The sequence below is a fragment of the Bubalus kerabau genome, chromosome 2 (genome assembly GCF_029407905.1).
Source record: "Bubalus kerabau isolate K-KA32 ecotype Philippines breed swamp buffalo chromosome 2, PCC_UOA_SB_1v2, whole genome shotgun sequence".
Lineage (NCBI taxonomy): Eukaryota > Metazoa > Chordata > Mammalia > Artiodactyla > Bovidae > Bubalus > Bubalus kerabau.
In genome coordinates this window covers 118057310-118073788 of record NC_073625.1, presented here as the reverse complement: position 1 = coordinate 118073788, position 16479 = coordinate 118057310, and the positions used below count along the sequence as shown (strand labels likewise).

Below are 16479 nucleotides of genomic sequence, written 5' to 3'. Positions count from 1 at the left end.
TTCATCATTTCTCTTCTTATATAATTGAGTATGATTTTTTTTGTATACCAGTTAAAAGGAAGTTTTACTCATGTCTCCTTACCCTAAATATCATATGGGTAAATATGATAAATATGATATTAAATATGATACTAAATGTCTTCCTGAGAAAGAAAAAATATTACTGTAATATAGTGATCTAAAGCAGAAAGTTAGCTAGCCTGCCAGGCTCCTTTGTCCATGGAATTCTCCAGACCAGAATACTGGAGTGGGTAGCAGTTCCCTTCACCAGGGGATCTTCCCAACCCAGGGATTGAACCCAGATCTCCTGCGTTGCATGTGTATTCTTTACCATCTGAGCCACAAGAGAAGCAACATAATACTACAGACCATAATTCTCTTTTGCCAGTAGCCTAGTAATGTTCTTTATATGAAAAACAAAAATAGCTCCTTTGTCCCATCCAAGACCACAGTTAGTGTTCATGAATCGACTTTAATCTAAAGTAGTGCCACAGTCTTTCATGTGTGTGGCCTTTTACAAGAGAATAGGCTAGTTGTTTTATAGAATACCTGCAATTTGTGTTTGTTTGATGCATTTTATTAATTAGATTGAGGTCATATTTTTTCCTTTTTTAATTGTAATAGACACATAATGTATATTACACCACCTTAACTGTTTTAAAGTTTACAGTTCAGTGGTATTAAGTACATTCATATTGGTGTCTATATATCACCATCATCCATCTGCAGAATATTTTATTCATTTTGCAGAATTGAAACTCTGTACCCATTAAACACTGAATTCCCCATTCCTCCCTCTCCCCCTCACCTCCCAGCTGAGGCCTTGGCAACTAGTATTCTACATTCTTTCTCTGTGATTTTGACTCAAGTACCTTAGATAAGTGAATCATAACAGTATATGTCTGTCTGTGACTAGCTGATTTCACTTAGCATACTGTCCTTAAGGTTAATCCATGCTGTATACATATGTAGCATCAGAATATACCTTTTTTTGAAAGCTAAATAATATCTCATTTTATGTGTGTATCAGACTTTGCTTATCCATTTGTCAGTTAACAACTCAAGTTGCTTCCACATTTTAGCTATTGTGAATAATGCTGCTATGAACATGGGTGCATAGATATGTCTTCAAGATCCTGCCTTCAGTTCTTTAGAGTGTATACCTGAAAGTATAATAACTAGATTATTTTGTAACTAAATTTTTAGGGGAACTATCATACTGTTTTCCACAGTGGTGTAGCACTTTATATTCCCACCAGTGAAGTACAGTGGTTCCAATTTTCCCACATCTACAGCAACACTCCTTGTATTTATTCTGTTTTCATGTTGTCAGCCAAACTGACGGGTATAAGGTGGCATCTCATTGTAGTTCTAATTTTCAGCTCCCCAGTGATTAGTGATGTTGAACATCTTTTCATGTGTTTATTGGCCCTTTGTATATCTTCTTTGGAGAAATATCCTTTTCCCATTTTGAATTGTGTTGTTGGTTTCTTTTGAGTTTTAGAAATTCTCTGTATATTCTGGATATTAGTTCCTTATTAGATACATGATTTGCAAATATTGACTCCCATTCTGTGGGTTGTCTTTTTACTCTGTGGATAATGTCATTTGATGCACACAATTTTTAATTTTTAGCAAGTCCAAATTGTCTATATTTTCTTCTGTTGCCTGCACCTTCGGTGTTATATCCAGTGAATTACTGCCAAATGCACTGTTGTGAAGCTTTTATCTTGTGTTTTCTTCTTAGGGTTTTATAGTTTTAGGTCTTTTATTTAAGTCATGGTTCCATTTAAAATTAATTTTTGTATATGGTGTTAGGTGTTAGGCTTCATTATTTTGCATTTGGATATCCAGTGTTTCAGTACTGTGTATTGAAAAGACTGTCTTGTTCCCATCGAACGGTCTTTGTACCCTTAATAATTGAAAATAATTTGACTATATATATGTGGGATTATTTCTTCACTGTATATTCAATTCCAGTGGCATATGGCTGCCTTTAAGTTTAAGTCATCTAGCTTTGTCAGTTTTAGGACTATTTTGTCTATTCAGGTCCCTTGAGATTCCATATGAATTTTTGGATGGGTTTTCCTTTTTCTGCAAAAAGACATCATTGTTATTTTGATAGAAATTATATTAAATCTATAAATTGCTTTGGGTAGTATTGACAACAGTATTAAGATGTCATGAACAGGGGATGTGTTTCCATTTATTCCTATTGTCTTTAATTTCTTTCAGCAATGTTACAGTTTTCATTGCACAGATATTTCACTCGTTGGCTAAGTTCATTCCTAACTGTTTATTCTTTTTGATACTGTTGTAAATTGAATTGTTTTTGTTTTCTTTCCAGCTTGTTTGTATATAGGAATGCAACTGATTTTTGTATGTAGACCATTTACTGACTGCCACTTTGCTAAGTTTATTAGTTCTAACAGACTTTTGTGTGGTTCCTTCAGAGTTTTCTACATATATGATCATATTATCTGCAAACAGATAATTTTCTTTTTTTCATTTGGGAAATTTACTTAATGCTTTACAGGGAAACAGGAGGGTCAGAGTACCCCTTGTTTTGGCCATTTTTAAAAATTATGGAAATATGATAACACATTTACAAGAGACTTGGAAAATACAGAACATGGTTATATGTAGTTCCACTACATATTACAATTATTTTTTTAAGTAGTTAAATTAAGATTTTTAGTTGGAGTTTCAATATCAAAGTCTCAAAAATTAATAGAATGAATATACAGAGAAGTAGAAGGATGTAGTAGTCTTGAAAAGCATGTTAACCAGTTCAACATAATTAAGATTTATACAGTTTTCATACAACAGTAGGATACATATTCTGTTCAAATTCCTATAGATTATAAACGAGGAGACACTGGAACATATCCAGGGACATAAGACCAGGTGCAAAAAATGGGTGGTCTCATACAGAGTTTGTTCTCTTATCCTTGTAGAATTATGTTAGAGATCAGTATCAAAAGATGCTTGAAAATAACCCACATATTTTCAAATACAACATAACATTTACAAAGAGAGATCTTTGACTTAGCATTGAAAACTTCAGTAAAGTTAGAAGACTGAAAAAACACAGGGTGATTAAAGAGAAGAAAGCATTTAAATGAGAAAATAATAATCAGAATGGGAAATTAATATCAAAGATACTTTAAAACCTCATGTATTTAGAAATTAAAAGTCTACTTTTAAATGATGGGTATGTCTAAGAAACCATAGCAGGGAAATAGAAAATATTTATTAATAGAATAAAAATTGAAAAGAGAATTTAGCAGAATTTGTTGCTTGCAGCTGAAGCTGCTGAATAATTTTTCTTCTTATTTGTTTAATTGACTGATTTTCAATACTTTGTTAGAAGTTGTGAAAGTGGGCCAGCTTGACTTGTTTTTGATATTAGAGGGAAAGTTTTCAGTCTTTCACCATGGAAGTATGTTTGCTGTAGGTTTTTCATATATGACCTTTATTATGTGGTGGTGGTTTCCTTATATTCTAAGTTAAAATATTTAATACTGTCACATACTTCCTGCATAGATTGAGATGATCATGTTGGTGTTTTTTTGTTTTTTTTTGTTTTTCCTTCTTCTTCATTCTATTGATGTGGTATGTTACACTGATCAGTTTTCCTGTATTGAATCATCCTTGCAATCCAGGAATAAATCCTACTTGGTCATGGTATATAAACCTCTTAGTATAATGCTGAATTCAATTTTTGTTGAGATTTTTGGATTAGTATACATAAGGGATATTGGTGTGCAGTTTTCTTATAGTGATAATGTTGGCCTCGAAGTATAAGTTGGGGAGTATACCTTCCTCTTCAATTTTGGGGCAGAATTTGAGAAAAATTGATGGTAGTTCTTCACATGTTTGGTAGATGTCACCAGGAAAACAGTCCGATTTTAAGGGCTTTTCTTTGTCAGGAGATTTTTGATTACTGATTCAATTCCTTATTAATTATAAAGTATTAAAATTTTCTCTTCATGATTTGGCATTGGTAGGAGTTTTTCCATTTTGTGTAAGTTATCCAGTTTGTTGGCTTACACTTGCTCATAACTCCTATAATCCTTTTTGTTTCTGTTGAATTAACAATAGTGTTCCCACTTTCATTTCTGATTTTAATAATTTATTCTTCTCTCCTTTTCCCTTAGTCCTTCTCACTAAAAGTTTGTCAATTTGTTGATCTTTAAAAAAAAACTATTGGCCTCATTTTCTCTATTATTTATTTGATTCATTGGTTAATAGTATGTTATTTAATTTCCACAACTTGTTGAATTTTCCAGTTTGCTTCTATTATTGCTTACTATCTTCATCCATTTTTGACATAAAACATACTTTGTATGACAAGTTGCTTACTAAATCTATTGAGATGTAATTGTGGCCTAACATATGGTATATTCTGGAAATGATCCAAATGCACTTGAAAAGAATGTATCCTGTTGTTGGACAGAGTGTTCTAAGTGTGTCTGTTAGGTCAGATTGGTTTATTGTGTCATTTAAGTCATTTTTTTTTGTATTTATCTTTTGTCTGGGTATTTTACATGTTATTTTGAACAGGGCATTGAAATCTTTAACTATTATTTGTATAACTGTTTACTCTCTTTAATTCTGTCACTTTCTATTTCATAGATTTTGATGGTATATCATTAGGTACATGAATGTTAATTGTTTTATTTTCTTACTGTATTAAACCTTCTATTAATATGTAATGTCCTTTGTCCCTTGTAACTTTTTTTAATTTAACTTCTATTTTATCTAATATTAATATGGTCACTCCTATCTTTTAGTTGCTAGTTGCTATGGAATATCTTTTTCTATCACTTTCAACCTGTTTGCATCTTTGGATCTCAGTGAAGTCTCTTGCAGAAAACATAGTTGGGTCATGTGGTTTTATCCATTCTGTTTTTTTTTTTTGATTGGAGGGTTTAAGCAATTTGCATTTAAAGTAATTATTGATAAGGAGAGGCTTCTGTCATTTTGTTATTTATTTTCTATATTTATTACAGGTTTATTTCCTGTATTACTGTCTGATATTTTATTTGGTTGATTTTTTTATATATGTAGTGAAATGTTTAGATTCCTTTTCATTTTTCTTTTTATACATAAAAAGAAAAATGTAGCTAATTTCTCTGTGGTTACCATGGAAATTACATTTAACATCCTGAAGTTATAACACTCAAATTTAAATTTATATCAGTTTAATTTTAATGATATATGAAAACTCGGCTCTTCTTAACAGTTATATCCCCACCCCTTTCAGTTGTTTATGTCACAAAATTACAACTTTATACATTATATGTACAAAAACATAAACTAACAATTTTTAAATGCATTCATGTTTTAAATTATGTAGAAAATGTGAAATTACAAAGCAAAGTTATTATAATATTAACATATGGGCTAGTAATTGATTTTAGTTATTTACTGATGTTGACATCACTTCTGTATGAATAATTAACTTTTAGACTAACTTTTAAAATATAAAATTCCAGGCAAGAATACTGGGGTGGGTTGCCATGCCCTTCTCCAGAGATCTTCCTGACCCAGGATCAGGCATGGCAACCCACTCCAGTATTCTTGTCTGGAAAACCCCATGGGTAGAGGATCTTGGTGGGCTATTGTCCACGGGGTGACAAAGAGTCAGACATGACTGAGTGACTAACATGTCCACTTCTTTAAAATATAGTTTAAAAAATATTAGTCTCTTAAATCATATAGATAACAAAAAGTGATGTTACAAAACACTATTAAGATAACAAAGAGTTCCTTGTATTTATCCTTATTACCAAGGTCTTTATTTCTTCAGACACCTAGAGTTACTGTCTTGTGTCCTTTCATTTCTACATGTATGATTCGCTTTAGCATTTTTTTCAGGGCCAGTCTATAAGTAATGATCTCCTTCAGCTTTGTTTATTTGAGAATGTCATAATTTCTCCCTCATATTTGAGAGATTATTTGCCAGTTACTGGGTTCTTGGTTGACAGTGTTTTTCTTTGAGCACTTTGAATATACCAGCCCACTGTTTCCTGACCTCAAAGGAGCTCTTGTATATTGAGTCACTTTGTCGTACTGCTTTCACCATTTTCTCTTTGTCTTTCAGCAGTTTGATTTTAATGTGTCTGAGTGTGAATCGCTCTGAGTTCATCCTATCTTGAGTTTTTTCAGCTTCTTTGCTTGTTTATATTCATGTCTTTCATCAAATTTGGGAATGTTTTACCCATTATTTCTTCAGATATTCTCTCTTCCCCTTTGATCTCTCTCTTCTTGGACTCCTGCAATGTTTGTTGGTCTGCTTAATGATGGCCAACAAGTTTCTTTAGACTCTGGTTACTTTTCTTCAGTCTTTCTGTTCTCAGACTTAAGAATTTACATCATCCTGTCTTCAGGTTTCCTAATTCTTCTGCCTGCTCACATCTGCTTTAGTGAATTTTTCATTTCAATTACTTTACTTTTCAGCTTCAGAATTTCTTTTTGGTTTCTCTTTAGGTTTTCTGCCTTTTATTGCTTTCTCCCTTTTGTTCATACATTCTTTCCTTGACTTTGTGCACCGTGTCCTTTAGTTCTTTGGATATCATTACAGTGGTTGCTTTAAATCATTTGTCTAATAGATATGCCACCAGCTCTTTTTCAGAGACAGTTTCTTTTTTCTTCACTCCACCTCCTTTGAATGGAACATATGTTCCTATTTCTTTGCATGCCTTTTGAATTTTTTTTGTTGGAAATTGGACATTTGCATCTTACGATTTTTCTGGAAATCAGATTCTCCCCTTTTCTAAAGTTTGCTGTTTTTTTTGTTTGGGGGTTTTTGATTGCTGTAGGCTCTTTGTGCTAAAAATTAGCTTATGAGTTAACCTTAAAATCTTCTCTGATTTTTTTTCTATGCCTGCACCTTCCCCAGGCATGCACAATGACTGTGATTTCCCTCATATATGTGGTTGTTTTTGAATATTCTAATCGTCAGTGTCTGATTCTCAAAAGGGGGAAAAGAGACAAATGAAATTATGGGAGGAGACACTTGCCCTTTAAATTTAGGAGTCACTTCAGCCAGAGGGGGAGGGATTTATATTACTTGGGGGAGGCTCAGCAATAATGGCCACTGTCCATGGGGTCGCTAAGAGTCGGACATGACTGAGCAACTTCACTTTGACTTTTCACTTTCATGCACTGGAGAAGGAAATGGCAACCCACTCCAGTGTTCTTGACTGGAGAATCCCAGAGACAGGGGAGCCTGGTGGGCTGCCGTCTATGGGGTTGCACAGAGTCGGGCACGACTGAAGCGACTTAGCAGTAGCCACAGAAGCAGCAGCAACCTCTTTGAAACCTCTGTGATCAGAGGCAGCAATCAGAACACAGATTCCCTATATTTGAAGAACAGGGTCCTTTTTGGCTGCCCTCTTCCTCCCTACTCTGCCCTGGCTTGTGCAGGCTTTGTGCCAGCTGCTGCAGAACAAATAATGAAGAATGGGAATTGCGTAGCTGCAACACTGCTGAGAATTGAAATTGACTAAATTAACCACAGTTTGACATCTAATAACTTCTGGAAGTTGCAAGCCCTCAATAGACTACAGAATTCCAAAATACTTACGTCACACTGGCAATTGCATTTTGCCAGTACAGTCGTCATCTAGGTGGAGAAGCAAATTTGTGGGACTTTTTATTCTGTCATCATTCCAGAATTTGTCCTATTTGTTTTTACAGTCACTTTAACTTGTATATATATAGTGGTCACTAACGTGATAGCGTTGAACTTTCAATGCTGTGTGTGCCAAATTAGAATCCGAGATGTACTACTCTCTGGGGTTTGAGTTCTTTATTGGAGAAATACTTGTTTATAATTCAGTAGGAGAGAAAGAGAGCAACATTAAACCAATAATATAATGAAACTTCGATAAATGCTAAGAAGGAGAAATACAGTATACAGCATAAAAGCATTTTCTAAACTAATTTTGGCCTGTTTTTGAATAACTGAATCTTAGAATTATTTTAACACAAAATTTTTAAGATGTAATATTGTTCTCTGAAATTGGATTAGGATGCTGCAGTATGTTAACAGCAGCAGACTTATGAGGCCCTTTATTAATGAAATAACATTCTAAAAGTTGGATGATCAAAACTGTGTTTCTTAAGTCTTATTATTAATTCGTGGGTCATATTCTTTAGGGGTTGGTTAGTTTCTGTTTCTGGTATATCCTGCCCTTTTCCTATCACCCTCCCCCCCATTTCTAAGTGAATCTTAGGATTTTATTATTGTCTAAGTTGAGACATATACAATGGTATATACTATTAGTAAGTATAATGGATTAGCAATAGGTTTCTGTGGTTTACAACAGTTTTTTGTTGTTTTTAATATCTCACACGCTAATAAAGTAATGCTCAAAATTCTCCAAGCCAGGCTTCAGCAATATGTGAACCATGAACTTCCAGATGTTCAAGCTGGTTTTAGAAAAGGCAGAGGAACCAGAGATCAAATTGCCAACATCCGCTGGATCATGGAAAAAGCAAGAGAGTTCCAGAAAGACACCTATTTCTGCTTTATTGACTATGCCAAAGCCTTTTAGTGTGGATCACAGTAAACTCTGGAAAATTCTTCAAGAGATGGAATACCAGACCACCTGACCTGCCTCTTGAGAAACCTATGTGCAGGTCAGAAAGCAACAGTTAGAACTGGACATGGAACAACAGACTGGTTCCAAATAGGAAAAGGAGTACGTCAAGGCTGTATATTGTCACCCTGTTTATTTAACTTCTATGCAGAGTACATCATGAGAAACGCTGGACTGGAAGAAACACAAGCTGGAATCAAGATTGCCGGGAGAAATATCAATAACCTCAGATATGCAGATGACACCACCCTTATGGCAGAAAGTGAAGAGGAACTCAAAAGCCTCTTGATGAAAGTGAAAGTGGAGAGTGAAAAAGTGGGCTTAAAGCTCAACATTCAGAAAACGAAGATCATGGCATCTGGTCCCATCACTTCATGGGAAATAGATGGGGAAACAGTGGAAACAGTGTCAGACTTTATTTTTCTGGGCTCCAAAATCACTGCAGATGGTGACTGCAGCCATGAAATTAAAAGATGCTTACTCCTTGGAAGGAAAGTTATGACCAACCTACATAACCTATTGAAAAGCAGAGACATTACTTTGCCAACAAAGGTCCGTCTAGTCAAGGCTATGGTTTTTCCTGTGGTCATGTATGAATGTGAGAGTTGGACTGTGAAGAAAGCTGAGCGCCGAAGAATTGATGCTTTTCAACTGTGGTGTTGGAGAAGACTCTTGAGAGTCCCTTGGACTGCAAGGAGATCCAACCAGTCTGTTCTAAAGGATATCAGCCCTGGGTGTTCTTTGGAAGAAATGGTGCTAAAACTGAAACTCCAATACTTTGGCCACCTCATGCGAAGAGTTGACCCATTGGAAAAGACTCTGATGCTGCGAGGGATTGGGGGCAGGAGGAAAAGGGGACGACAGAGGATGAGATGGCTAGATGGCATCACCGACTCAACTGACGTGAGTTTGAGTGAACTCCAGGAGTTGGTGATGGACAGGGAGGCCTGGCGTGCTGTGATTCATGTGGTCGCAAAGAGTCGGACACGACTGAGCGACTGAACTGAACTGAACTGAGTTGTCACACAGTCCTTTTGGTTAAAGGCATATCTCTTTATAGATGGAAGAAATAAGTTTCAATAATTAGTACTTGTGATTTACCTGTATATTCAAAATCATTGAATGGTAGAGTGAGGTAGAGAGAGATCTAGAATCATGCTTTTTGATGTGTCATCAAAAAGTAACAACAAGTAACTTTCACATAGATTATCCTCAAGTCTTGCTGCTGTTATTTGGTTTCCTCCCTAAGTAAAGCTGGTAATTCCATGTTATCTGTTCTGCTATCTCTCATCCTAGTTACAGATACCAAGGTCTTAAACTAGCCCAATTTGCTACTGTATTTTTTATTTTAGTGCTCTTTATTTCAGCCGTCTGAAAGTAGCAAATTCTGTGGCCAAATGTTTCTGTATCTCTTTCATCTAATGCTTGTTCTGGCTTTGGTGTTAAGGTACTGTGTTTTTCTGAGTTGTACCCTCCAATCCCATTGGGCTACCTCATTCCCACCACCTCCAAGTTTGAGAGGGATGGATTACTACTTTGTCAGATACCATTTCTGTATTCTGTAATATAAGAATTTAGAAATCCTCAAGTTAGTAAGTAAAAGTATAATGTATTTTAAGGTAAATGTTTTAATTCTCTTCCTGCTAACACAGTCTTAAATATTTTTAACATTATTTTGGTGGCTGAACTTGAGGCCATCAGATCATGGCTCTTGAGCTGCATGTACATAGGCTCTTATTTTAGACTACATTTTGTGATAGGTCTTTTTAAATTGTTTAATCTGACAGTTTTGAATGAAATTCTTGTTAATCCTCAACTTGAGTTTCTGTTCAGTTTCAAGTCTGTGCTTTCCCTTCAGGTGTGGTCATTCACTCAGATTCTTCTAAGATACATCTACAAATAAACTGATTGTGCATATATTAATTATCTAATCGTATTCATTAAACCAAAGTTATAAATTGTTTTTACTAGTCTGTATTCTTTTTTCAGAACTGAACTTTAAAATTGAATTTTATGATGTGAATGCTAATATATTAATAACAGCTTTAACCCATAGTATTTTACAACTGCCTTCATTATTAACCTCTTATAAGCTGAGTACTTGACTCAATATAATTGTTTTGCTGTAGTTTATGAAAAAATTCAAAACTGTTCAAATAGAAAGGGAGTAGTACAGTGAACTCCCATGTATACTTATCACCCAACTACAGCAGTCCTCAATTCATGCACTTATATGATCCATAACCCCTCCTCCTAATCTCTCATGGTCATTATTCTATCTTGAAGGAAATTTAACACTTTATATAATTTTTATGTATTTCAATACCAGATTTTTATATAACTAGAATCAAAAGGTAACATATACAGTGATGATGAGTTGGTGATCATGAGCAGCTAGGGTTGTGATAATTTTGGTATAAGTTAGATTTTTGTAAAAGCAAACTTTTTCCACTATATTTTTGGTAATAAACGAGCAGAGGAAGCCAGATGGTTTTCTTACCATAATTTTTAAAGATTATAGCTTCTTTTGTAAGTTTAAATAGCCTTGTTCTTTCTTGCCTTCCTCTGTAATTGCTTAAGCAAAGTAAGGTGAAGTTGTACCATTAATTTTTTAATTTAAAAATATCAGTTTGAGACCCCAGTAGTCATTGGGAAATGAATTAATTCCTAATGTTCATAAAATCTCAAATGTCTCTCACAAATAGTATTTTTAGCAATTTCACAAATAGTATTAGGTTTGATTCTCACTGAATCATTGGAAAACAGACTATTACTGTTAAAGGTAGGGCTGCACACTTCATGCATTGGAGAAGGGAATGGCAACCCAGTCCAGTGTTCTTGCCTGGAGAATCCCAGGGACAGGGGAGCCTGGTGGGCCACCGTCTATGGGGTCGCACAGAGTCGGACACGACTGAAGCGACTTCGAAGCAGCAGCAGCAGCACATAAAGTAGCTAGTATTATGTTTGTATTTAATACAGTATTCCCTACTCATTTTGTTTGTTTGCTTTTTTCAGGATTTTTTATTGTTTCACATGTACAGCAAAGTGATCTAGTTATGTGTATATATATCTTCTTCAGATTATTTTCCAGGTTATTTTCAGGTTATTTTAATATACTGAATACAGTTCCCTGTGCTTTACTGTTATCCTTGTCCCCACTCATTTTTAACTTGCTGCTTCATGTATCTTAGATGCATCCAGTACAATTATTTATGCAAGCATATCTCTTAAAATTTATTTAAAGTATAGTCATCTCTTTGATTCTCTGAAAATGTCATTTGACTTGGTAATTATATATTTTTAAGTATACAAAAGAAAGAATTTTAAGAGGAGTCACATCAGTTTTCTAGTATGTTTGGTCTGGTTTTCATTTGGTAATAATTGCGTTTTATTTTAAAAATTTTGTTGCACCTTCATAACAAACACTTTCCAGCTTAATCAGAAAACCAAGCTTTTTTCATCCCAAACTTAATTAGATCTATGTTACTCTGCTTGTGTTTTTGTGGGGGTGGGGAGTGGTTGAACCTTAATTGTTCTGTGAGTGGTCTAGAATAACAGATGAAAAGCAGTAATTGCAGTTGATAACAATTGAGGGCTTTTACATTGAATGTGGTTCTAATTAAAGTTTATGATGGATTTCTTTGTATGGCTCCTTTCCCCCAATGTTTAAACACAGTTCAGTATGAGACAGAATTTTTTTCCTGGGTGATGAAATGTTGGAATCTTCAGGGGATCCTTGAGACTAGAAAAGAAGTGATTTCGAAGAAATTTGGGATGAGTTTTTTGTTATATGAGAGAATATTTGTGAATTTTTTTAGAAGACTGGTGAACTTCACAAACCTTAACAAAATTGTGTCTGTTGTAGCAGAAATAATCATTCATTTCTCAAAAGCAAATGTAATAGCTGCCTATATATCTAATTCTTTCCATTGGTGCTGGAAACTAGATACATTGTTTAACATATGAAAACTTCATATAAAATTATAATTTAAGAAATAGCAAATCTTTCATATGCTTCTAAAATTTGTGAACATTAGTATGTAATGTGCCAATTTTCCTGTTAAGCCTAACAACATTTACAATTCTTTCTTTAAGGCAAATCCTCCTCCAGTACTGGTCAACACAGACAGCTTGGAAACATCAACTTATGTAAGTTCCATTCATCACCATATATAATTCTGTTTTTCCTGTTCAGGCTTTGATACAGATATCAAAATCACAGCATTATTTTCTCTAATACATTTTACTTAGGATGTTCTGTCACTGAGCTGTAATTGTTAAAGTAAATGAAACATACTATCCTTTTTTGTTTTTTGTTTTTCCCATTCTCTTACAAAGCAGAAATGTTGAAATAAATTTCATTTTTAAATTAAAATGAGTAGCTTTCACTACAGGCTCTCTCTTACCAGTGGTCATTTACACAATGGCATATAATCCGAGAATCATTTTTGAAGTCTAATTGAGTGACTATGTTTGTAGTGAATGTGTTCTCAGTTATAACTTTGTAACTTTAAATTGACCACTCCTTCTCTCTAAACTTTCGTTAAAAAGTCTTCTTTCTCCTAAAGATAAATAGGCAGAACAGCAGAATCTTAACATTTTTCATCCCACCTAAAGTATCTTTGGAGATGTTTAAGTAGAAGTTACACCTGTGCATTTTAAAAAAATCAAATGGTGCATAATTTAATAGATTATAAAAATCTTTTTTCTCTCGTTTTTGAACTGTAGTCAGTTTTCATCTGTACTTTAAAACATTTTATTTGGCTTTATATTCTGTGTATATTTATATGGGTATAGCAAATTTGGGGAGATTTTTGAAAACTTGAAATAATAATACTTAATACAAACCAAAAGTACTCTTCAGTCAGTGTCACCTTTCACACTGATATTGAATACTTAAGAAGAATTTTGTTTGTACTTTTGTTCTTCACATTTTAGCCCTGTTCATTTGTTAAATTATGTTTTGCTTAAGGGCAGAGTTGGTAAATATTTTTATTTTAAAACCCTTTGAACTGGAAGGTTACTATGTAAGAACTAACAGAAAACTATATCAACAAAGAAAATAAATACACATGCATTTTTGAGATGTCAACAAATTAAAAGCAGGATTAACATACAGACAGCAAACTTAGTTTTTATGACACATTATTCAAAAATTAATTTTCCTGCTAAGCAGAATATGTTGGAAGTCTCTAAACCCATTCACTACCCATGTTGAGAAATTCTCTAGAAAGACTCACAGGGCTCAGCACCTTGTACCTACGGCTAAGATTTATTTATATGTAATAAGTCAGGATCCATAGTCAGATTATAAGGCTGTTTGTCTAGAGGAATACATCTTTAGATTTCCTTGTACTATCTTCCTCCCCAGAGGGGTCCACAGAGCACTGTTTTCACCTACCAGTGAAAATGTAGCAACAAGTATTCAGTTTTTCTGCCCAGGGAAGTCCATTATTTGGGCTTCACCACAGTTATTTATTGGTGGTCGTTCACATAGACACCCTCTATCCAGTACATACCAAATTTCCAAGCTCCCAGAAGGAAAACAGGTGTTCAGCATAAAGTTCATTGTCTCTGCAAAGTCTTGCCAAGAGTAAACAACCCTTTCAGTGAGGGAATGGTGAGAACACTCCCAGAATCAATTTCTCAAATGCCTACTAAGACTCTTCTAGCCATAGCAGCCTTGGGCCTGATATAGCAACCCTTTTCTCTACATAAGGCAATAAGATAAATTCCATTTTCTTAAGATTTTGTTCTACTTTATCATATTTGAAAAGCACTGTAAAATGTTTAGTAATATTTTTTGTGTCTAATTAGTTTAATTCTGAAATTTAAAATATGTTCCAGAATGGCTTTTAAACTTACTTGTTATTCCTCTGTTAAGTTCTGATCATTAAATACTAGCTATGAGTTGATGAATAAAATTAAGAAAACTTGCAGCTGTTGCATTATATATCACACTTTCGCCCCGTGGCTGCTGTCAGAATGCTTCCTAAAATTAAATAGTTAATTGAACAGGTAATGCATATACATTGTATAAAATTCAATATATACCACAGTATATCCAATAAAAAGAGAATCTTTCTTCACCCCTACTCCTAGTCTTCTAGTTCCTCTTGCCTAAGGCATAAAATGTTAGAGTGCGTGTGTGTGTGTGTGTAGGATATATATTAAAAGAACATGTATATATATGTATATCCTTTTATAAATATTTTGTGCATAAATAAGGATATATGTGTTTTCAAACTTCTCCCATACAAAAATCAATGCCCCATTGATAATTTTTGTATAGATGTTTTGTATATATATGCAATTACATAATCTGAATATATTTGTATACATAGATTGCTCAAAGGGTGTGTCAGTTTTTAGATTTGATCATTATTGCCAAATTATACTTTCTAGCATTATGATTCGGAGAAGGCAATGGCACCCCACTCGAGTACTCTTGCCTGGAAAGTCCCATGGACAGAAGAGCCTGGTAGGCTGCAGTCCATGGGGTCGCGAAGGGTCGGACACGACTGAGCGACTTCACTTTTACTTTTCACTTTCATGCATTGGAGAAGGAAATGGCAACCCACTCCAGTGTTCTTGCCTGGAGAATCCCAGGGACGGGGGAGCCTGGTGGGCTGCCGTCTGTGGGGTCGCACAGAGTCGGACACGACTGAAGTGACTTAGTGGTAGTAGTAGTAGCATTATGATTCATCAAAAAGTATTGTTTTTACCCCATACTGTCACTAGCATGGTGTGTTAATAAATTTTTTGATCCTTTGTTAGCATAATGTTTGTTACCATAAAGTATATCAATTCATTGTTTCAACTTGAATTGATATCTCAATTCTTTATCAGCTTTTTCACCTTAAAATTTTTTTTTATGTTGAGACGTTTACATACCACAAAATCCACCCTTTTAAAGTGTACAATTCAGTGGTTTTAGTTTATTCACAGCATTGTGCCATCACCACCACTTTCAAATTCCATAACATTTTTATCACCTTGTAAGGAAACCCTGTACCCATTAGTAGTCACTCCCTATTTTGCCCTTACCTCAGCCCCTGACAATCACTAATCTACTTTCTGTCATTATGGCTTTGTCTTTTCTGGACTGTTCATATAAATAGAATCATACATGTACACCTGAAACCAACACAACATTGTAAATCAACTATACTCCAATAAAAATTTTTTTAAAAGGAATCATACAGTAAATTGTTTTTTTGTGTCTGGCTTTTACTAGGAGTAGTATGGTGAAGGTTCATCTATGTTGTAGCATGTGTTAGAACTTCATTCGTTTTTATGGTCAAATTATTTTTCAATATATGTATGTACTACATTTTGTTTATTCATCCTTCTCTTGATGGGCTCTTGGGTCATTTCCACATTTTGGCTGTTGTGAATAGTGCTGCACTGGCATGGGCATCCCCAGTGGATGAGAGGTAAAGAATCCACCCAGAATCCACCTGCCAATGCAGGAGATGTGGGTTTAATCCGTGGCTTGGGAAGATCCCTTGGAGAGAGAAATGGCAACCCACTCTAGTATTCTTTACTGGGAAATCCCATGAACAGAGGGGCCTGGTGGGCTACAGTCCGTGGGGTCACAGATAGTTGGACTTAATGACTAAACAACAGCAACAGACATTGCATACAGTATCTGGGAATTATTGTCATTTTATTAGTATTATGTCTCTTAGTCCATGAATATATTGTCTATCCATTCCTTTACATCTTCAATTTTGTTAACAGTGTTTTAAATTTTCAGTGAATTTGTCTTACACTTTTTAAATTAAATTTATTCCTAAGTATTCTTTTAATGATATTATAAATTAAATTGTTTTCTTAATTTTATGTATGGATTTTTCATTGCTAG

At 34.5% G+C, this 16479-nt stretch overlaps 1 protein-coding gene across 12 annotated transcripts in view; it reads left to right on the top strand.

Moving 5' to 3' along the window:
• Window positions 1-16479, top strand: part of DLG1 (discs large MAGUK scaffold protein 1) — a 273463-nt gene that overhangs the window by 132004 nt on the left and 124980 nt on the right. For 9 of the 12 annotated variants that reach the window (XM_055568607.1, XM_055568606.1, XM_055568615.1 and 6 more), the window contains one exon: window positions 12708-12761. The exons of the other annotated variants lie outside the window; for them this stretch is intronic. In XM_055568607.1, coding sequence (XP_055424582.1) covers window positions 12708-12761 — 54 coding nt within the window. The remainder of the gene's footprint in view (window positions 1-12707; window positions 12762-16479) is intronic. 12 annotated transcript variants of the gene reach the window in all.